This window comes from Schistocerca cancellata, chromosome 3 (assembly GCF_023864275.1).
Source record: "Schistocerca cancellata isolate TAMUIC-IGC-003103 chromosome 3, iqSchCanc2.1, whole genome shotgun sequence".
Classification (NCBI taxonomy): domain Eukaryota; kingdom Metazoa; phylum Arthropoda; class Insecta; order Orthoptera; family Acrididae; genus Schistocerca; species Schistocerca cancellata.
The window spans coordinates 641,152,015-641,176,882 of record NC_064628.1 but is presented as its reverse complement, the minus strand read 5'-3'; the positions used below and the strand labels follow the sequence as shown (position 1 = coordinate 641,176,882).

Sequence of the window (24,868 nt, the reverse complement as noted above, 5' to 3'; positions counted from 1 at the left end):
GTTGCTGATGTACGTTATGAAGCATTCAGAGAACTCTTGAAGATTGGCAAGTAGCTTCTTCTGTGCTTCCTTAGTGAGATCTGGTGATAGTCAAGCTAGAAGATCTTGTCTCATAGTGGTAGCACCAATTTCGCCAACAGACTTAGCATGGGAGGTTTCTATGATGCTCAGCTGTTCGGCAATTAACGGCTCAGCGTTTGCTATGCACCTGTGTCTTGGAAGGATCTGTGGTTCTCGGCGACAGTTAACTATCCACAATTCACTGAATTCGTCTTAAACGAGATGACAGAGGTGGGGATGACACAGTTATTCTTCAGTGGTATGCTTCTCTTACATTCCACTACAAGATCCATGGGTTGATGCATTGCATGCATGACCCATGACAGTTACCTTTCTAGCACTGACTGCAGGAATGATCACTTGATCCAGCACACACAGTCTCCACACACTCTGATGCGCATCTTCCTGTCCACAGTATATCATCTTGTCCAGCATAATCTTCGAGCAACCACAATCTATAATTGCCTAAGAAGCTTTCAAAAAGTCCCATCCAAGAATGACGTCATGACTACATTCTTGTAAGACATTGTAATCTAAGGGCTGTGTATGGCCACTTATACCCACACGAATGACACATCTTCCTGTAGGTTTTACACATTAACCACCTTCAGCAGAGATGTTTTGTTGTTGACGAATACGGTTTTCTGCAACTGGCGACAATACTTCTCTGAAATGACTGAATATGATCCTCCAGAGTCCACAAGAGCTTGGGCTGGTCGGCCATTCATGAGGATATCGACATAGTTTCCTGTCATTTTTGTAGTGATCGATGGCACAGGATTTTTTTCTTTGTTGGCCTCACCTCCAAGGAAGGTCGCACCCTTTAGTTTTCCAGGTTGCGACAGCTAGGTGATCAGCTGGAGCTTCTAAACGGCGATGGAGACCTTGATCGGCATGTTGGGGAGCATCCTCTCCAGCAGCTGGCTTGCAGCGATGGTGACCTACGTCGTCCCGCACCCACACCTTCTCGTTCATCTTCGTCATCCCACAGTTGGCGTCGGCTAAGATCGGGCTGCTGTCTTCAGGCACGGGCATTATGAAATATCTGCTGCCTTTCTTGACAACAGTGCACCACATGTCCTGGTTGTCCACAGTGGAAACATACTGGTTGGTTATCCTGGGTCCTCCAGATGTCAGTCTTCCTTGGTGCCCAAACAGGTCCCTCATGCGGCATTGTAGGAACGTGACTTCACCTGGGTCTCAACTTTTTTAACTATTTAAAGGGAAATGAAGGATGAGAGATTGGGTTCAATGTCTGTTCCACTTCCTCCCTTATGACCTCTTGTAGTGTCTTGGTTTTTTGCTCGTCGTGCAATCCAAGTGCTTCCTGAACTTACTCTCTCACTATCTGATGAAGAACACTTGTGAAATCAGTTCCTTCCTCCATCACAGACATCGATACAATGTTTGGAAGATGTTCAAACTTCTTGCAAGTAATTATTTTTTGATGCATTGTCTTGATATACTGGCACCATTTTATGAAGTTGTCTGCTGTAGAAACCTCCTTCAGGAGTAGGGCTTGATACTTGTCCCCAGCAACACCCTTCAAGAGATGTGCAGCCTTATCTTTCTCCTTCATTCTAGGCTCCACTATTTTACACAGCTCCAAGACATCTTGAATGTAGGATGCTGTAGTTTCTCCTGGACGCTGTGCCCTGCACTTTAATTTATCTTCAGCCTTGCACTATTGTCATTGTGTGTTGCCGAAATACTTGTGAAGCTCCACCTGGAATACTTCCCAGCTTGTGCGTTTCTCCTCATTGTTCTCATACCATTGCTTGGCAGTGACCTCCAAGCAGAAAAATATGTTAGCCAAACACACGGTGTCATCCCATTTGTTAAATTTGGCTATACGCCCCTACACCTTCAGCCACTTGTTTGGATATTGGCCATCGTCACCAGAGAACCTGGAAGGATGTCTCATTTGGTGGCACACAGCTGCTGTCATCGTAACGTCCTCTTCTTCTTCTGTCTCTGACAGATTGCGATCTGTTGCATATGACTCGAACTCGGGTTTCTCGTCACGTAAACAGAAGCTCTGTCATGGCCTGATGGGAGCCACTGTGTCGTCGAAAATGTGCACTATCACAAATTCCAGTACCCAGTGTCTCCACCAGAATAATGTCACATAGAAGAACCTGTAATTAGATGAATGACGAACAGTAACTTCACTTAACGAACGTTTATTCAACAGTTCCACATACAAAGAGCGCGGAGCAAACTGCCTCCAGCCGGAACACATATGGTATATATACAGTTACAGAACATTCCAGTACAATGATTCTTGACATTTGTGGATACTTATAGACTGTACTTGAACCAAATGTAGAAATTAAAATTTTACAGTTCAGGTGAGTTTTGAACTCATGACCTTCCATGCAAGTCTAGTATCATAACCACTACACCATGGTGACTGTGCTACTCAGCCTCTTCTGCGACAATGCAGTCATGATCAAGAACTGCAGTGAGAGTCCATAATACAACACCAAATTACAGTTTGATTATAATCCATACTCACATCATTAATGATCTTTTAATATGTTATGTGTACAAATAAAGCAAGCATGCCAATAAAACAACAAAAAATCCAGGATAGAAAAATGGCAATATCATGAACAGGATAGAATGCTACTTGCCATACAGAGGAGATGCTGAGTTGCAGAAAGGCACCACAGTCTTAAAGTTGTGCCTCTCTACCACTCACCAGCTCCTCTCTGTAGTGGCTAACAATCTTTCTTTTTCATGATACTGTTGTCAAGCATGCTAAATATATTGACTCAACAGTTTAATATACTAAATATGAACTCCTTTATTTCATGAGATGGCGAAATTTTTAACAGAAAATAATTTTTTGTGCACAACAGCAGTGCAAGACCAAGAACGGAATTTCTAATTTGTAGAAATATCTGAACTGAAAGCTAAAATCACACAAAGAGAAATAAAATTTCCTTTCATACAGACAAAACAATAAATTGTAGTAGATTGCAACAGTAGAAAATCTTGACTGGAATATAATTATTAACAGAGGGCAGACCACTAAATCAACATCATAAATGGTGGCCAGACATAGCAAAGTGCTTGTTAGTCTTTTACATTTTTCATCTTAATATGAATGACTTTCAAAACACACACACACACACACACACACACACACACACACACTGCAGCAACAGTGTTGAATACATATGTTTGATTATACTTGTCTGCATTTAAAGAATGACCAGCAACGCTATGTTTTATATGCCTAACTGATATTCACTACTTTCTCTGAAAAGTGAATTGTCACCTGCTAACGTCTTCACAATGATTGAGGATGATCATAAATTGCTATTTTGTTATAATCACAAATGTATAGTATTGATTCATACCTTTATAGTTTTGTCTCTGCTGGCAGTAGCTAGCCATGTCACTTCTGGATGCCAATCACAAGCAAAGACAGGACCACTATGTGCTGTAAACTGATGGCAGCAACGGTCAGGACGTCTGATATCCCAGAGCTGCACATTGCCATTCTCAGACACAGCAGCAAACATGTGGTGAATGTGTGGGCTGAATTGCACATCTCTTACACTTTCAGTATTGCTGCACATAAACAAGAGCAAATATTTAAAAATTTATTAACAACATATTTATCTTTGTACACAATGACTGCCTCACTATTCAGTGGCAATTAATTCAACTGATGTTTAACTTTTGCAAATGTCACATAAGTTCATATAAAAGACAACAAAATACAAGAAGTGAAACTAGGAAATAAAGAGCGGTGAAAATACGGAGACATAGAAAATCAATCAGAAACAGGAGAGATTCAACAAAAAACTGTACAGTATTGAATAACTGATAGCACAAATAAGAAACGGTATGGCAGCTTACATGTTTGTGTTTGAGTGAGACATGCACCCCAAATGAAATCTCTTTTGTGAGTACGTTTTCTTTCAATCTAGCCTACATAATACTTGCACAATCATCACAATTAATCTTGTAAACATATAAGCTCAGAAACTTGTTATAACTATGACTAAATCCACATCATAAGCACAGTCTTAATACGTTATTAGTCTGGAATCCTATCCTCATGATAGATTTTTTTAATAATGTACAACTTTATCTGAATATTTACACAGCAGTATATTTCATTTTCCTGTTGTTCTTGAACTGACTGTCTATGTTCTTCTGTCTTGCTTCCTCCTTTTTATTTCTTTTATTGCAAGTATTCAGACTATCATTCGTAGCGCATATATTGGCTACTACAGCTGATTTCAAAATATACAGTTCTTTATTTATTTCATACTGTAATATACCACTTCCTGGCCAACAATATATGCTAGCCCTATTGTAGTCACCTTAGCCAGTTTCTGGTTGGGGAATGAGCCTTTCTTGAGCCTTGAGGTGATAGGCCAGTCTTTCCTCACTCCTCCTAATTGGGTTGTGGCAAGAGCCTAAATAGCTTGCAAGGAGAGTAATTTCCTCACAATGGCTGGTGTTTTCCATCATCCACTGCAGAGAAAGTTCTTAAGGTCCTGCCAGAAGGCAGCACCTTACAGGAGCACTTTAAGTAATAGCAGGATATGGTCAATGAGAATGTCTAAATTCCGCAATTGTGTCGACTGGCTGGAAAACCTACATGCTATATAATTTTGTGGCACAGTTTGGAGCCCCAGAAATGGGGGAGTCAGCTGGTTCGTTTGCATATTTCTGAAGTCAGGATTATGTGATTCTTCATGATCCACGAAGTTATTTAATGCAGTACAGAACAAGGAGAGAACCGGAAGTGCATTCCCGGTTGAAGTGCAAAACTCTGCTTAGGCATTTTTCTGTTCCTCTCGGCGAGTGTTGTGTAATGGTGACTGTAGACCTGTTCAGTAAAAACAGAGACCTTAGAGTGCAGTATGGAGCCATCAGCTAGCAAGAGATGGTGTCAGATAGAAGAGACAGACTTGGCTACGGTTAATTCTCTGGTAAGCTTATGTTACCACATCTATCACACCAGAACCTTACTGGCCATAAACATAACAAGAAGCGGGGCACTCACTCATCTCGTTACGATTCTACTTGCCAGCACCTGGAGGCATGGGTCCAGCCACCAAGCGATTGCATGATCAAACAGCAACATCATTATCACATCAAGGACGGCGTGTGCAGTGCCACCTTGTGAATCTGACTAGCAACCTGTGTACTAAAATCCTGGATCAGAGGGCTCTCTGCCTGATTATGTTACGGTTCATTCATATGCTCACTTGACTCCGCTCCCAAGACGTTTGTTAATTGTTGGGACTCAGCCTAGCTATGTACACAGACCTTGGATGGAACTAATGATCACCCTTGTCATTAAAGTGATTTATTCTATGTGTACTTATTTGTGTGTGTAGCTACACAAATGGCAGTGAATGGGATCACTATTCACGTGTGTTTTTTAACGAAGTTGCAATGTTGACAGGCACGTCTTGGAGGTTTTTCTTCAGAGTTCACGGCAGCTGCTGGAGAGCCAGAGGTGGTTGGAAATGCAGCAATAGGAACACATGGCAATGTTTGACAGAGTGCTGACAGGCCTGTTAATATAGCCTCAAAATTTCCCACCCTTTCTGCCACCTTTCCCCGCACCTACGAAGAAGACTGAGAATCCTATGAGGAACGCCTACAGCAACATTTCACAGCCTTCAAGGTAATGTACACTGACTCTCTCAAAGAGCTCTCTTTCTGTCGTTGATATTTCTCCAGATGTACCACTTGTTAGGAAAGTTAGCCTCCTTCAGGATCCTACATCTCTGTTATTTGAGGAAATGTTTCATTTTTTGACTTCAAGCTTACCCATGGGATTTCCAAGAGAGTGGTGTTTTGTTAATGCAGGAAACAATCCCATAAATCTTAGCAGAAGGGCTGCGGAGTTTCAAGGTTTAAGTCAAAAGTGTCATTTTGTTACTGCACAATCTAAGGAATCTTATCTGGACACAATAGTTTGGGATGCTATTATTAGATCAGCCTCTGATAAAGACATCTGCTAATGGGGAATTGCAGTTCAAGTAGTTAAGAAGTTAAAAGAAGCAGTTAAGGCAGCACAAGCTTTTCAAATTTCCTGGGCTGCATGCCATCGGTTATATCCCTGGTCTTAGATGACAGAAGGCACACACATTCCAGCACCCCTTTTGGAGACAAACTTTGTGGCAATGCAACACGCTCAGCCACAAGCCCCTGCCTTCCAGTCCAGCTTGTTTCATTCAATATGACCAGCTGGCCTGCCCTCAGTGTTGAGCTACTTGCCATCACTGTGAAAAGAAAGGACATGCAGTACTTGAGTGTAACTACAGGTCAGCTCCAGCTGTGACTTTGAACTCTCAAGCTACAGGCATTGACGTTGTTGACCATGCGTATGACAATCTTGCAACTGCTTCTAACAAAATGTTCATCAATGTGCATATCGACAGCATGCCCCCTTCGACTGCAAGTGCATACGAGCACGGCAGCATCACTTCTTAACTCTAACACTTCCTTGTACCTTGAATCCCCTCCACTCTCTACTGAAAACAAATTCCTATTATTTGATAGCTTATTGCAGAGATGGCATACACGGCAGTGGTGGGTTCACTGATGCTACTCATAGTGGGCAGTGCGTTTACGAAAAATTTGTTTCGTTTGAATGCTTTCATGGAGTCTGGATTCACGGTTGCCAATTTGAGACATTTAATGTCTGACCTCGTTCCCAACTACGAATTGGATGATTTGTGCAAGGAACATTCCATCCTTTATTTGCAACGCCACAGTTACACATCACTTATCACCCTGAAATTCACAGCGTGACCTCATATCTTTTATACCAAGCCTATGCCACTGGCACTTTGTGATCAAGTAAAAGGAGAACTAGATAGGCAGGTAGCTTTAGGTGCCATGGAACCCATACCATCCAGTCAATGAGTTACTTCATTAGTGATTATTAAGAAACCAATGGCAAGCTCCAACTTTTCAGTAATTTCAAGGTGACAATCAATTCGCTGTCTGTGCCCAATACATATACCATTTCCCGCCTGGAAGAACATGTAAAAAAACTGGAGGGGGGACATTATTTTTCAAAACTGGATTTGTAAGAAGCATATTTACAGCTACCACCTGATGAAGAGTTTCATCCAATCCTTGTCATCAATATGCCATATAGTTCTCTACCAGTACAGCCACTTGGTTTTTGGAATCGTCAGCGCTCTGGCCTTTCTTTGAACATTACTTGGAGCAGCACCCATACCTAATCCCTTGTTGTACCAACTACCTTGACGACACTGTCATCGCTGGTCCCACCAGTAAAGACCATTTTCACAACCTTTTGCTTCTGTATCAGACACTGTGGGACACGGGTATCAAGTGCTATTTGGATAAGTCTTCCCAACCTTCTACTGAATACCAAGGGCACATCATTACCCATCGGGGGTTTCAGCCAACAAAAAAGATAGTAAAGAATATCAAGGTCCAAAGAATGCCAATAAAAGTTTGTACTCCATCATATGATGAATGCAATGAAGTGCTCGGAACCATCTCATTCACGATGTGATAAGAATGCCCCAATGCTGTATCGAGATACATTAGTTGCTATTATCAGTGATTTCCCTGCAGGGTATGGAAATAGACAAGGCAAAGACTCTGATGCGTGTTTGAGGATGTGAAATGCTTTGTCACACTCTTGATCACCATACACCTATGGAGGTGTCACACTGTCAAAGGCTTGTACATGCTGTCAAGTAGGAAATTTACTCTTTTTGACAATTATAAAACCTAGATTGTTGTTTTAAAGTAATATTTCATTAGATAGCATTTCAGATCCACATTCTGCAAATTAGTGAATACCATAAAAAAGTTGTGCAGGTGCTTATATGTATTAGCATCCATGGCAATTATGTCAGCAAGATAATTACGACACACAGGAACATTATGGAACAACTGTTCTGGATAGTGCTGAAAGATAGTGGGGACATTGGAAATTTCAAATGGAAGCCTTTGATAATAATATCATCCAAATGGTGTGTTCAAAACTGAAATATCTGTTGCAGGTCTGAATGCAATGGAAGTTGTAAATAGACATCAGTTAGGTTGACCTTGGTGTGGCATTCATCTTGCTTCTGTTTAGAAACTCCTCATGATGAGGGATTGGAAATATTTCTGCAAAAATTTGATAATTTACTGCCTTGATGTCCCCACACAGTCTAAGGGAGCTGTTTGCTTCCTGACCTACTACCAGAGATAACCAGAAACTAGATGAGATGGGCATAACGACATTTTGTTTCTGTACGTGGTCATGTTCACTGTAGGTCTGTTGTGATAGGTGTGGGGATATGGGTCGAGCTCAGAGAAAATGGGAAACTGAGGGCTGCCTTACATCAATCTGGGTTTGTATGTATTTTATGCAGCCTATCCCCGGAGAAAAGATGTCTGAGATCTTTGTATATAATTCATAACTGCTTGGAATGGAAACTTAATTTTCTTGTTACTAACTGGAAGCACCTAGACTAAAAATATTATCTGTATTCAATCAACTAATGACTAAAAGGGAAATCTGTCTAGCTACACGATTATCTGATGCTTCTTCAATTTGAATTGCTGCTTTTATCTGTAACGTCCACTTTACGTTGTAAATTTTTTGTCAAATGGTTGTAACGGAGTTGATCCAACACCTACATAAATATTCCAATTGACAACCAATGTAGAAGCCCCTGTGTCAACCTGAGTTACTACTGCTTTATCAAAGATTAGTTAATCTATTAACAATTTTTGTGGATTCCCCACTTTTGGGTTCATTAGAGTTCCAATTTTATGGACTGAATCACTACTATGCAGCTTTGTGTTCTTACGAGAACACAAGAATTACAAACACTGCTAACATGACCATGTTTCTCACAACAAAAGAAAATTTTGTACTACTTTCGATGCTGATGGAGTGGGTGGTGCACAAAACACTCTGGACATAAAGTCAGTGCAGATTTAGGCAGTAAGCGATTCTGAACTGTGACTAGGATAACTGGAGGAAGATTCCGAACCTCAAAAACATGAATGCATGATTCCATGATCTCTGTTGTTTACTATTTCTATCCAACCGTAGCCTACTTCCCCATCAACTGAGCTGATTGTTTATCCCTTCTGATCAGGCAACTTTTCAGTCATTTGTGAGAATTTGAAATTTTGCACAATTCTGAGAACTTCATGGATCCGAAGACTGTATATACCTGGGTATGAACATCTTTGGCAAGTGTGTCACGCAGTACCCAGTTATGGAAACAGCACGATTGTTTGCATTGTTCATATACACACAAATAATTGCAATGACGACAGAGACTCAATCCTTGAAGATCTGATACCCAGTCATGGTACGATTCAGATCGCAATTTTTGACAGTGGTAGACATCTAATTTGGAAAACATTGTACACATTTTGTAACTATAGTACTCTGAAAGTACATCCAGACCTTGGATAAGAACAACCTATCACGATCATCTTCATGTGATGACCAAGACAAAAGGAACAGTTTTTGAAGAACAGTATCATTTACCTTGAAAGTATTGAAATTATAATGTCGTTTATGCAAGTACGTTTACTAGTCATTAGTGCTATCCTGCGGTGACAGGAACAATAGAACCAAAGGTGTCATTGAGGATGTAGCTGACCACACAGCTAAGAATTACAGTAGTATGGCCATCCATTGCTTGTCCTGTACCTCAAGAGCTGCGAGTTGTTTATAAAAAACACAAGTCTGATGCACATAACCAAGTGCAAGTTTATTTGTTGGTAAACAGCAAGTGAGAACCCAGCCAACACAATAAACTGTAGCAAATCCATGGAATAGCCAAGAGTTGTCACTGGGGAAGTGGCTGGAATGTAGCATAGTATCATAAATCAAGCAAACACTTGAGGCTACCTGTGCAAAGGAGTGCCTACTTATGCCACCCCATAGAGCATTGGTTGCAGCATGTCAGTTTATGTGGAGACAAGGGGCAAGCCCACTGTTTGGAGTGTCACTCTCTGTGTAAGTCAATGGAGCACTGCATCATCAGTGGTATAGTCTGAAAAACCTCGTCATCCAAGCCACTATCACTGTGGCTGATGGATACAGCACTTACCACTAAGAGAAACAACATGTTGTTAAGCGAGTGTTTTGACATTTGATCATACTAAAATGTTTTGTTTCATACATGGTGCTAGGCATTGTCCTTGCATGTGACTGAAGAATAGTCTATTTGATCTCCTTGGTAAGAAAGCCCCTACTTTGAAAAAAGTGCTGCCTTCTCTATTTTGTTATATAGCTGTTGATTATCTACTATTAATGACTTTATATTTACCTGATTACAACGGTATATTTCAAAGAAAAAATTATTACATTTATAAATACTGAGACCTGTGTAGCATACATTATTACTACCTGTCATACAGTTTTATGACAGACACAGCCAAACGTCACTAAAAGTAATCAATTATTGAAAATATGGTGTAATTGTATAGATAAAAAATCAAGTTACCAAGTGACAGCAGGTGAAAACACATGCAAAGGTATTAAAATCTGCAAAAAAAAGGGCAGGTCAGGTTCAGGAAATGTGGAGAGTTCAGTAAAGTTGCTCAAAACCTCGCATCAGGGAGGCTTACCGAATGGTATGAGAAGGAAAGACAAGATTGTTGGGGACTGCACCACACAACATTTGAAAATATGAGAGATTAATGATGGAAGATAGGGTCATAATCTAGACAGAGATTACTGACAAAACATTGTGCATGACTAAATAAGAGCGGAAAGCTAATTGCACTGTATGTGGTAGAGGTGGAGGGTGGGGCAAAATAGAAAGGTCAAAAAATGAAGGATATAGCAAACTAAGAGGGAGTGGAGAAAGGAGTAGTTACTGAGAAGAAATGCTGAGACAGAAGAAACCAATGTAAATTAAGGCCAGGTGGGTGGTGAGAACCAAAGACATGTTGTAAAGCCGGTTCCCACCTGTGGAGATGTAAGAAACTGCTATCTGGGAGAAGAATCCACTGTGGTCACAACTGTCACACTGTAGAGCAGGCTCTCCAACAGGATATTGTGTGTTGCCAGTATACACCGTCTGCCCATGTCCACTCATCCTAACTGATAACTAGTTGGTAGTCATGGCAACATAAAAGGCCAAGCAATGTTTCCATAATAGCTGGTACGTAACATGTGTCGTGTCAAGGCAGCTTTCTCTTTGATGGTGTATGTTTTGACATTGATAGGGCTGGAATAGGAGGTGGTAGGAGGGTGCATAGGGAAAGTCTTACAATGGGGATGGTCACAGGGGTAGGAACCTTAGGGTAGGAATATGAATACAGGAGCAGCATAGGATTTGGCAAGAATATTGTGGAGACTGGGAGATACACGAAAAGCTATGCTAAGTGTGTTGGGCAAAACGTTGGACAGAATGCACTTCATTTCAGTGCATGATTTTAGAAATTTATAGCCTTATCAAAGTAGTTGATTAATACAGTAAAGACCAGCATAATACTGAGTGACAAGATGTGCATTCCTCAGTTGTTTTTTGGAGGGATTAGCTGTACCAGTTTTGGACGTAATGGCCTAGGAACTAGGGTAATTACATCCAGTGAAGGCTGAGGTGAGAATGCTGGTGTAATGCTGTAAAGAGCCTGCATCGAAACAAATACGTTTGCCTTGAATGCTATGGCTGTACAGGAGAGAATGTTTGACATGGAAATGATGGCAACTGTCAAAATGTAAGTACTCATGACCACCAACTCCAGCATCTCGGGCCGGTATGGCATCCCGGCATTTCGGCCTGTGAGGCAGGAGTTGGCAGTCGTGTGCATGAGGTGCGCTTGCTTGTGTGTTTGAATTGTGTGTATTTTTCTTTTGCTGATGAAGGCTGTGGCCGAAAGCTTTATGTAAGTGTCTTTTAATTGTGCCTGTCTGCCACTTAACATGTCTTCTTTATGGTAAGTGGCAATGTGTCTTTTCCTAAAGTGTTGATGTTCTTACCTAGAGGTTCCACTGTTTGAAAATGTAAGTACTGATGTTTGTTGGTATGTTTGATGTGAACAGAAGTGTGTAGCTAACCCTCAGTGAGGATGACGTCAACATCAAAGAAAGTGGCATAATACTACATGCCACTTTCCATGGAGAGCACCATCTGAAATTTAATTGGGAGAATGTATTGGGAGATTCCAAGGAATTGCCCCCCCCCCCCCCCCCCCCCACACACACACCTCTATCACATACAATGCACTTAGCTTTCCGCTTTTATTAACTCTCACACGGTGTTTTGTCATTGATCCCTGTCTTGCTCTTGACCCTATCTTCCACCTATAAGCTCTCAGGCTTTCAAATCTTGTGTGGTGGCTTCCTCTGCAATCTGCCTTTCCTTCTCATCCCACCCGGTATGTACCCCCTGATCCATTGTTCTGGGTGACTTCTATAAAATCTCCCCATTTCCTATACCTCACCAGTCCTTTTCTTTCAGCACCCTTCCTTCTCCTTAAAAGTTTTTTGCTGGAAGGAAGAGCCACTGGATCCGAAAGCTTGCAAACTTCAATACCTTTATATGTATTACTGTTGAAAAACCAAGTTTGCCAAGATCGCTAGTAATTCTTTTTATTACAATTACCGGTTTCAACAAATCTATACTGTCATCACTGGGTCTGAAAATTACACAAACAAACATCCCAAGTGAAGATGGCTCAAAAACATATGATTTCACATAATAACTGTGTACATTACTGCAACTTTAGAATGTTGTATTAGGCATACAAACATTTTACAACACTGAAAGTCACATAGTGATGCGTCAAACTGTAATCAAAAGTGACGTGGGACACCAGCATGACACAAATGAAATACCACATGATTAAACATAAAAATGTTGTACTGACTGTGGTGTCACCGCCAGACACCACACTTGCTAGGTGGTAGCTTTAAATCGGCAGCGGTCCATTAGTACATGTCAGACCCGCGTGTCGCCACTGTCAGTAATTGCAGACCGAGCACCACCACACGGCAGGTCTAGAGAGACGTACTAGGACTCGTCCCAGTTGTACGGACGACTTTGCTAGTGACTATACTGACGAAGCCTTTCTCTCATTTACTGAGAGATAGTTAGAATAGCCTTCAGCTAAGTCCATGGCTGCGACCTAGCAAGGCGCCATTAACCATATCTAGAGAGAGTCTCACTTTTATCATCAAGAATGCTGTATACAAATGATGGATTAAAGTTAAGTATTCCAGCCGCTACGTACTTTTCTTTATAGCATTCATTACGTATCCTGTTTCAGACCTAAAGCAAGCCTGCGTGAGTTGACACGTGCATTTCGGCCTCCTCTAAAAAATTAGTGTACGTTGTGTTGGCTAATCTGCCGACACAACACTGACGTCCCAGCACACAATAATCACTTGCACCACAATAGTGACTTAACTAATATAATATTTTCAGAAATAAGTAAGTACACAGTTATATACATATTTGTGTCTGATAACTGATAAATTATTATACATGTGCCACATTGCTTCATTAAAATTATTTTAGCGCAATTTACATAAAATTTTAATTCACAGATTCACTATGTTTTGAAAACATACAGTGCCATTTTTTAAAAAATTTAAAATTTGCAATGAAATATACATTGTCATCCTTTACATGTAAACTTCTAATAACTGTAGTTCAATGTCATTTTTTACAGTAAGTTTACAATAAATGTAATTCAGATTATTCGTCAACACAGAGCTGTACTAAAAGTCCTGATAGAAAAAAAGCCAGCGTAGATTTGTCAAAACTGGTAATTGTAATAAGAAAGACTACTAATGATCTTGGCAAATTTGATCCTTCAAGAATAATATAACCTTCAGATAACAGCCTCCGCCACCCCACACCTGATGCAGTGTCAAACATATATAAACTTTATGCGTGTTTTCTCCTGCCTTCGTTTGGTGAGCATATTTTTTATCTATCGATTTACATTATATTTTCACAGCTAGATGTCAGGTCGTCAACAGAACTTGAATCTTGATGTTCAGGTAATATTTAGAAAGAGTGGCTAATGAGGTGTGGTTTTAACTGTCTTTTGAATTGGCAGGCATTCCCTATTTCTTGTTTTATGTTAGACAGCAGCTTGTTGAGTATCTTCTACCAGAGTACATAACTCCATTCTGAACATTGTTCAAAGAGAGAAAGTCTGCATGGAAATTATTTTTGTGTCTTGCATTGTGCCTATGTAAATCACAGTTCAGTTGAAACTAATTTTTAGTATCAGCAACAACAACAAAATTAAGCATTAAAAGTAAGGGAAAGTAAATATGAGAATTCCAAAATCCTTAAAAAGGCTTTTGCAAGATATATGATTGTTCACTTCACGTAATATTCTTACTGCTCACTTTTACTGAACAAACACTTTATACACTTTAGGTTCACTGCCCCAGAAGATAATTCCATAACACAACAGTTAGTGAAAATATGCAAAATAAGTAGGCTGACCTGACGTCCCTGTTTTGCTGGGACAGTCCTGGTTTTCACATAAAAGTCCTGGCATCCCAAGAAAATCATCCAGGACACATAGTTGTCCCAGTTTTCAATCAAGAAACAAAATATGTGCAATAATATTTCTCATTTAATTAAATATTTATGAAAAACAAGGTTTCCTAAAAGTAGAGCATTACACAAATATATATTTTCACAATACCACCCAATAGGCCACTACTGCATTTGGTTTAACTGATCTTATGCCCAAAAAAAAAAAAAAAAAAAAAAAAAAAAAAAAAAGACTAACATATATATTGAAAAGAAAAGCAGGTATCACCTACCGTTGCCTCTGACTTGACAGATTCCATTTTGTGGCTCTCAAGACAAGTAAAACCAAAACCAAAGGAGGTATGCATGAACAGTGCTGAAACCATTTCTCCTATTGGTACTGCAGCCATATGGAAGATAATTTTTGTGAAGAATGTGAGCTATGCAGCATGTGTTAGCAGTGCTTACTGAATATTGTTTGACGTACCCTACCAGTCTGTGGTCAAATGAAAACTTAAATTTTAATGGGAAATGTATAATTTGTATCTGATTATTGATTAGTAACATTACATAGTTTTTAGGATGAACAAATTGTACCTAAATAGCTAGTAAGTGACTAAAAACAGCAGGTTATTACAATTAAAAAAAGTATATGTCAGTTTCTCTCATTTATAAAGAAAACAATTTTATTTATTTATAATGTACCTACATGTTCCTTTCCAATTCACAAATCGAAGATAAATTCTTGCTATGGGTTTTTCAGTTGCTGCATGATCATAGACCTATTATAAATTTGAAAATCGCGATAACTGACAAGAAAGGTACATGTAAGTGTAGTAATGAACTTACGGATAAAGTATAAACACATGTGTCTCAGCATTTTCTCTTTGAAATCTGGTCAGACTAAAAATAAGCCAACACCCCTGTCTCTAGGTCAGTACAACTGGAAATTGTTCTATGATGTAAATCATCTACTGAGCTTCTTTATTAGTTTACTCATGTGTTGATTACATTTTAACTTGTTATCCAGTGCACACAGGAATTTTACACAGTGTTTTTCATTAAGAGTATAATCACTAATGTCTTCTGGTGCTAAAAGAGTCTTTGTGAGAGTATGACTTAAGTGAACAACTTGTATGCATCTCCTGCTATCATCCGAACAGTGTCTGCTAGGGTTGGGTTTGGACCTTGACTAGTATGGTTGTACCATCAGCAAACATTACAGTCTTTGAACTGCCCTTTACAGTCATAGAAAAATTATTTATATAGGTACGCACACACACACACACACACACACACACACACACACACACATATTCATTCACACTCACAAATGCAACTCACACACACATGACCACAGTCTCTGGCTATCAAGGCCAGACTCTGGCCTCGGCAGCCAGAGACTGGTTTTTGTGTGTGTGTGTGTGTGTGTGTGTGTGTGTGAGTGAGTGAGTTCCCGCGTGTGCGTGTAAGCATGCACATGGGCACGTGCAGGCACATGGCCAAATTTTACTTGTTTGACAGTCTTTTTGTTGTGCCTATCTGTGAAACAGGATAATTTTTCTTGCTCAGGTCTGCTAGAACTTCACCTTGTATTTCTTTGTGTGAGGAGAATCCTTCACAAACGCCAAATTGAGAAGCAGTTAACAGTTTTGCTCAGGTAAATGAGTCAGTAATCTATCAAAGGCCACTTTCTAAAATGCATTTCAAGAAATGGTTTGCTCAGCTCCAGTTTTGTAGATGGTTCCTACTACTGCTGCCCTCTATATATTGCTTCCATGAGGATAGAGAGCATAAGATTAGATTAATTACAGCAAGCAAGGAGGCAATAAACAATCATTCTTCCCATGCACATTATGCAAATGGAACAGGAAGAAACACTAATAATTAGTACAATGGGACGTACCGTCTACCATGCACTTTATAGTGGTTTGCAGAGTACAAATGTAGATGCACATTTAAAACTTTCACAAAATAGGCCCCAAGTCATTGACTTATTACAAAGACAGCTTAAGATCCAGCCCTATCACGTTAGCACAAGTTTTAATATTCTCCAAGAAACATCACCATAAGCAGTGGTTGTATTTTTTAAGCTAATGTGTCATGGTGGCGTATGTGGTGTCTACAGAAATAAATCTAATGCAGTGCTTGCAGCCACTGAAACACAGGAATTATTCAATCTGTGAGCAATGATTTGAAAGTGTCACCATTTCTGTCAATTTTCTGGGAGCTCAACTTCACCAGTTCTAACACAGGAAAAGGCAGAAAAAATACGAATGTACTATGGTACATCTGCTTCTTCACACAATTTGTTTCATGAAATATATATTGAGCTTCACTTTAGTCTAAAAAACAAAGTCAATACTGTGGGTCTAATGTGCTCTGGAGATCATACATAAAGAAATTGTCAAGAACATCCATACTTTTGTGTTGGGTGACTGCTGAATGAAGATCCACATGATAAATACTGTACTGAACGAGCACTCTACGGCCTTATTGTGTATTTTGATTTTAGTAATATGTCATGAAGATGGGCACACCAAATGCACTCTGATGATGAAATATAGAATTGCGTGTCCATTTACTAGCTGTACTCGTACATCTTCAAGAAGTATGTTACAGTACACAGAATTCAAGAACAAAGGTTAACTGAAGCAGTGGTTATGTTTATTTGTATTGGTGCTACCAACATGAATACTAAGAAGAAGTAGAAGAATAAGAAGAAAACTTTGTCAGCTGAGAAAGGATCAGAGTCTGAGGCATCCCAGCCTTCACCTGATGTGGTTTATCGTAGGGGACGGGGGAAGGTGAGAAACTAAATTAAGATTGTTGTAAGGACATTTGCAGCTAGTCTCTATTTATATAAGTACAGTGTTTTAATCACTGTATCAGCTAGCTCAGGATTTGCATATAATTATTACTTCTCATGAAATGGAAGAGATAATTATGTGTGTTATGTTTTTAACTGGATAAATTCCACACAGGATAAATCAAAAACAACAAAAAACATCATCCATTTAATGACTCACCATAAAAAGGACACACACATCTGGAATAGCCATGGCCAAAATTACGAAGCTGCACCATGAACTGCAATCTCATACACACTGTTCTATAAATTTGGCCTCTTGTTACTATTTCCCTTCACATACTTTAAGAGCATTTATGGTTTGTGTCAAATGCATGTGTGTGTGTGTGTGTGTGTGTGTGTGTGTGTGTGTGTGTGTTTGAACTGATAATACAAAAAAAAACTGCAAAAATGATATACAGAGACAATATAAATAACTATACTACACTACCCAAAAAGTAATGGAATAACAACAGTTTTATGGGAAGGATAGATTGCTAGCCATCGTGCAGTGGATACACTGAGTTGCAAATGGCCACAACAGAAGACTGTGATACATTTGAGCTTTCAACCACAAGACCTTTTTTTGAAGTAGAAAACACACACACACACACTGACCACTGTCTCTGGCCACTGAGTATGGTCTGTCCCAGGCTGTCTGGCCTCAGTGGGCAGAGACAGTGGTCACATGTATTGTGTGTGTGTGTGTGTGTGTGTGTGTTTGTTTTCTACTTCAAAAAAGGGTATTGTAGCTGAAAGCTCGAAAGTATATCAGTCTGTTTTTGCTGTGCATGTCTACAACTCAATGTCTCCTCTGTATGCTGAGTAGTAATCTACACCTTACACAACAGTGTCATTATATTATACTAGAAATTGTTTACTGGGTGCTGTTGGGGGCCAGTTTTCTACAACAGTGGTGCTGTTGCAAACTTGTAGACAATATACTCGTAATATGAATGAATCAATTACACACCTGTGGTATGTTCTGGCAGTTTCTCGTGTTCTCAGATCAAAACACTTCATTGTTCCATCTTGTGACCCAGATATAAGCCAGGTTGACTCAGCTGGATGGAAACTAACTTTGTTTACTGTACGTTTGTGGTCAATAAACACATGGTCTTGTTTTGATCTTGAAGGACGGTTCAAATTCCATACAACTACTGCCCCATTTGTTGCAGCAGTTGCTAAAATATGGTCTGTGAACAAGTCAGACACTTTTATACTAACACTGGTATTATCTATGTTCCTGTTATTTCTCATCTTTCTACATTAGGCTCATGGCTTACAAAGTTAAACATACCATAAAAGAATAACCACTAAAAATTATTTCACGTAATATTACAAGGTATATCATTGGGCAGAGTTATTTAATGAATGTATGATCGTGTGGGCTGATGTATTGAGACAATTGTAACATTTTGATTTTACCAGCAGCCTTTATGATGTGTGTTCAAGCACTGGATATGTTGACATCTATGTACATAAACATTACATTTATTGTGTCACATACAAAATTCAATTGAGAAAACTAATAAAATTACATGAAAACAAAATGGCTGGCCATCATTTACCTTCAAGAGATCAAATTTTTAGTACTGATGATTCAAACATTTACTTTAAGTGTTTTCTGTTTTAGGTGTTTCTATGAACAGTACTTACAATTTTGCCTTCTGAAGGTTAATATTAGCCACCCATTCTGTTTCCCTTGAATTTTATATTGCCTTTATATATTGTATAAATTTTATGCATATACTTACTGGTCATATGCATATACTTACTGGTCACATTTAGACATAGTAATTGATTTTTTTTTCTTTCAAATAAACTGCTACACTCACACTCACACACTGCTGAACATAGCAAACTGTTCTTTCAGAGATGCAATTTTTCCAGAAAAACTGAAGATAACAAAGGTAGTGCCAGTGTACAAGAAAGGGTGTAAGGATGATCCCAACAACTACAGACCAGTTTCACTGATATCAGGTTTCTCAAAAATCCTAGAAATGCTTATGTATACCAGATTAGTTAACTATTTGGACAAACATAACATTCTCATGCCCTCACAACATGGTTTCAGAAAGGGTAAATCTACAGAATCAGCAATTGTCAGTCTAACAGAATACATTTTACAGTCCTAAGATGAGAAAAAGGTTGTCTCTGCAATGTTTCTGGATCTTTCAAAGGCATTTGACACCATTGACCATGAAATGCTGATACAAAAATTAAGCAACTATGGCATTCGGGGGCAACAAGGTGAATGGATAAAATCATACTTGTGCAACCGCAAGCAGTATGTATCAATAGGAAACTCGTACCAATCAGAAACCAAATCCATCAAATATGGAGTGCCGCAGGGTTCGGTAATGGGGCCACTGTTATTTAGTGTATTTTTTAATGATATAGGTGTTGAGGAGGATGAAAAGAAAATATTGTATGCTGATGACATGACAATACTAAATAGTGACCAAAATATGGAACAGCTTGAGAGAAGAGCATACATATCTGCAAATGTCACAGCTCAATGGCTGTTGGAAAATGAACTTGTTATAAATCTAAAAAAGACTATGTATGCAGTGTTTAAAAACAAGGAAAAGGCTGTAGACATGGATTTAGAGGTTGATGGAACAAGGCTGGAAGAAGCAGAATCTGCTAGATTCTTAGGTATTCTTGTGGATAATGACCTGAAATGGAAAAAACATATTAATAATGTCTGTAAGAAACTGAGCTCTGTCATATTCTTAATGATGCAACTATCACAGTATTCAGACAAGAACCTTCTGTGTACAGTGTATCATGGACTTTTCGAACCATACTTACAGTATGGAGTGACTGTGTGGGAAACTCAAACAAACAAGAGACAAAACGAGTGTTCACATTACAAAAAAAAGCAATTAGGACCATTTTAAGAAGAAAGACCTCTGAAACATGCAGAAACTGTTTCAAGAATTTAGGTATCTTAACTTTTTCATCGTTGTATATATACAAAACAATAATGTGGTTATAATAGAAGGAAACATTCCATGAAGGAAAAATATACCTAAAAACAAAGATGATGTGACTTACCAAATGAAAGTGCTGGCAGGTCGACAGACACACAAACGAACACAAACATACACACAAAATTCAAGCTTTCGCAACAAACTGTTGCCTCATCAGGAAAGAGGGAAGGAGAGGGAAAGACGAAAGGATGTGGGTTTTAAGGGAGAGGGTAAGGAGTCATTCCAGTCCCGGGAGCGGAAAGACTTACCTTATGGGGAAAAAAGGACGGGTATACACTCGCACACACACACATATCCATCCACACATATACAGACACAAGCAGACATATTTAAAGACCTAAATATGTCTGCTTGTGTCTGTATATGTGTGGATGGATATGTGTGTGTGTGCGAGTGTATACCCGTCCTTTTTTCCCCATAAGGTAAGTCTTTCCGCTCCCGGGACTGGAATGACTCCTTACCCTCTCCCTTAAAACCCACATCCTTTCGTCTTTCCCTCTCCTTCCCTCTTTCCTGATGAGGCAACAGTTTGTTGCGAAAGCTTGAATTTTGTGTGTATGTTTGTGTTCGTTTGTGTGTCTGTCGACCTGCCAGCACTTTCATTTGGTAAGTCACATCATCTTTGTTTTTAGGTATACAAAACAATAATGTACATCACAAAAGGTAGTGAGGACTGGATTACAAATGCTAGTGTACACAACCACAATACAAGAAAGAAGAATGAAGTACGGAGCATACCCCACCGACTGGCAATGCTAGAAAAAGGACCCCAGTACTCTGGTATCAGACTACTAAGAAGTCTGCCCAAAAACCTGTAAGATAGTGTACTTCATAATGACTTTCCAAAGAAACTTAAAGACTATCTCATTGAAAAAGAGTTTTACAGTATTGCAGAATACTTATGCCATTAAATTTGTATATATTGTTACTCGTTATCAGTGATGTAAAAATGTAAGCTAAAGGTGTAGAAAAATAAGTGATAAAGAATGTTAATACTTTGACATGTCCTATATTACATGTACATTTACTGTACACAATGTAATCTTACAGGATCAAATAAAATTCAATTCAATTCAATTCAACATATCATTACAGCATGGAAGCACTATAACAAATACGTCTGAAAAGGCCATGCACAGAATTGCAGTTTTAGGAGTCTTGGTGCTAGGTTCCTATTTGAGCTAGGAACAAGAGGTAAAAATTTTTTGGTTTAGCCTGGACCAGCAGCCATTTGTATAGCCATTCGAACATTAGTCTTACTGCTGCTAAGTTACAGTATATTGAGCAAGGTTTGAATGATGACCCAGGGCTGGTGCCCAGGCAAATTGTGCATATCAATTAATTCCTTCTGCAAAAGATTTTAATTGGGTTGAAATTAATGTTCAGCTAATGGCACAATTTTTATGTGCACATTCAGATTTTACATGCAAAAATGTGCGAAAAGCACATTTTTCTGGGAGGTTTTTGAAGTGTGCCACTTCTGTAGTTTAAACTTGAATGAATCAGTTAAAACTCTGCATGAAGGTAGTTAAATTGGATGAAGTCAAAAAGAAATTTTGTTTGTCCAATAATTTTTAGCCATTGTGGAGATATGGTGGTTCAAAGTTGATCTAAATGCAGCACATAAAATTCGTTCTTGCATGAATTGAATGCACAAAAGTGGTTAAAGTGAATCAAATAAATAACAAGTGAATTCTTATGAGAAAAACTGAAGACTCACTTTCAAAAATCTAGCTTTGTTCGGATATCATGTGCAAAAAAACATGTTTTTTGTGACCGGTTTTTTCTTCCAATCACCACTTCCATGTTTCAAACTAGTGCAAATCAATTCAAATTTTGCAAGATGGTAGACAAATTTGTGTAATTATTGGTTTTCCTACTGTGTTCTGAAAGCTTTATCCATTGTCATGTTATAAGCAACATGGTTTGAAAGACAATAATAAATACCTATACCAGATTAGTTGTCATCTGAGTAAACAAAAACCTACATTGGTTGTCAATTTATGTTGGCCCAATGGCAAAGTTATGGTAGAGTAAAAGTTGGGAACCAGAATGAAAAATGCCCCTACTGTAGTACAAAAGAGATGAATACATCTTGGGCTAAGTTAGGGATGTAAAAGAAGGTAACTAGCTTCTCAACTTATTTGGCAGCTTCAAAGCCATTTAAATTAAAACATCTAGACATATCTGCACTTTCTGTGAGTTAACCCTACCTACCCAGTATAGTGATCTCCCCTAGTTGCAAGGCATTGGCATGCCTGCATCTTGAAATTGAGAGGCTAAAGTCCCTGATCCTGTGTCCAAAATTCATAAGATTCACCACCAACAGTAAACACTATCAATATCATATTACAGAATAGTATACATGTAAAAGCTAAAACAGTTTTTCTGGAGGGATAAAATTTCTAGGGATGGATTTGTCCCATGGGCCGGGGGAGGGAAGAGAGGGGGGGGGGGGGGGGAGGAGAGGACACTGAAACAGTTTTTTGATATCTGGTTAGGGGATTGATTTTCTTTTTCCCCAAGGTGACCATTTCTCCCTCCAACCCATCCTCTGATATGTTTCTGGTGAGGGGTGTAAGAACAAATACGCAAAAATTTGGTGCTTCTAGAAGTAGGATACATCTAAAGTAGGAAGTACCAGAGAATCTGAGTGCATTTGAAATAGGAAGTATCCCAGAGTGGAGATGCATGCATCCTAAACTTTAATGACATGCATATTGCATGACATGACATACGACATGTTGTATGACATGATGTCATCTGTGATGTTATGCGGCATGACATCATGTATGAAGTTACTTTACTTGACATGATGCATTATTTCATTATATTTTGTGACACAGGTACTAATACTGACAAATAAAAAAGCTCGAATATGTCATGATGTTTTTATTTAAATGTCTTTGAAGCTGTCCAATAAGTCATGAAACTAGTTCCCTTCTGTTACATCCCAAACTCTGTCCAGGGCATATATTTGCCATACTCACATTTTTCATTCTGGTAACACAATATTAAAACACAACTTTCATAAAGATACTATGAACATCACAAAATTGCAAATGGAGTCCTGACTTCTGTAACAAAGACTAGCAAGATTTCTGGGCCAATCAAAAAGATATCTGGAAGAAATGGCTAGTAGGTCATGTGGACTGTGTCTTAAGAAAGTTATTTAAATTTTTGAGTCTAAAGAACTGTCAAAAGTTGCTTTTAGGGGAAGAAGAAATTAATACACAATTTAAGTAACAGTAACATAAATAATCCTAAACTAAGTTCACAAAATTACTATAAGATGTACTTCAGTTAAGTGCAATATTTTACAATATCTAAGATTTTGTATGAATAAAGTTTACAGCCAACTTGGAAGTACTATTTAAGTGTTATAAAGTTTATGATGCACCATTAAAAATATTTTCTGAAGAAATATTGTATCTACAGATGCAAGCCCAAAATGCAAGGCATCATTATTGAAAATGGCATATCGCCTATTGTCTTCTGTCTCAGATCTTCTGAACAACATTTGTTTAACAATTTCCTTGACTTTCCGCAGGCACGAGTGGCTGACGTGGCCAAAGGATCACTCTCCATGGCTGGTAACAGACTGGAGTTGAGTTTGTAGGCAGAGATTATATGTACCTGCCACACCAACATCTGAAGGCTTCTCCCCTTGCTACTTTAAATGATTACTGGAATATGGGACTCCATGATCTGTACACCCTAAGGTTTTCTCCTTTCTTGTTGATGGTATTGTCATGTTTGTGGATTTCTACAGTTTCCTTGAACTAGTAGGCGTGGTAGATCTTCTCCACAGTGAAGAGGTGGGTGGTTGGAGGCACTCTTCCAGTTGTCACAATGGTGTTCTCCTCTCCCATCTGAGTGTTGTGGGTTCATTGGACTGGCAGACTACAGGAATCCATCAGAGGTGAAGATATCTGCAGCAAATCCGACAGCATTCAGGAAAACTCTATTATTCAGCAAGCTACATCAGACACATGTGTATACCCCTGTCCAGTAAGTGGAGAACAGCATTGACCCACACCATCTTTGGGCTGGAGAAGTGACAATGGATGCATCTGAAGACCACGCAAATTGCTGAGAGGCAGCATCTTGATGAGACAATGTCTCACAGCCAAGGTCCGAACAGCTCTGCTGCTGCTGCTAGCTGGTGCCATCTGCAGTGCTGAGCAGCACCAGGGCACCAAGGTGGCAAGGTGCCCGGAATTCCAGACCTCGGCGTGCAAGTAGCAGGGGATTCGGGGCAGCAGAGCACCTCAAACTTTGAACCTTGGTATATGTGTGGCAGGCTGGTTTTGATGGCTACCCAGTGGGTTCTGGAGGCTTCAGTAGCACAGCAGCTGTCCGGTTACGTCTCCAGCTCAAACCTGCCTGCTGTCTCGATCAGAGCTCATAACAACACACCAGTGACTGGCTGTCTGGCAGTGAAGGCATGCACCACCACTTGATGCAATGTT

The 24,868-nt window shown here is 39.3% G+C and overlaps 1 protein-coding gene across 1 annotated transcript in view; it reads right to left on the bottom strand.

The window, feature by feature from the left end:
- LOC126175590 (GATOR complex protein WDR24) overlaps nt 1-24,868 on the bottom strand; it is a 117,146-nt gene that overhangs the window by 74,356 nt on the left and 17,922 nt on the right. The window contains exons 5-6 of the mRNA XM_049922452.1: nt 18,371-18,593; nt 3,429-3,642 (exon numbers count right to left, since the gene is read on the bottom strand). Of these exons, the coding sequence (XP_049778409.1) occupies nt 3,429-3,642; nt 18,371-18,593 (437 nt within the window). The remainder of the gene's footprint in view (nt 1-3,428; nt 3,643-18,370; nt 18,594-24,868) is intronic.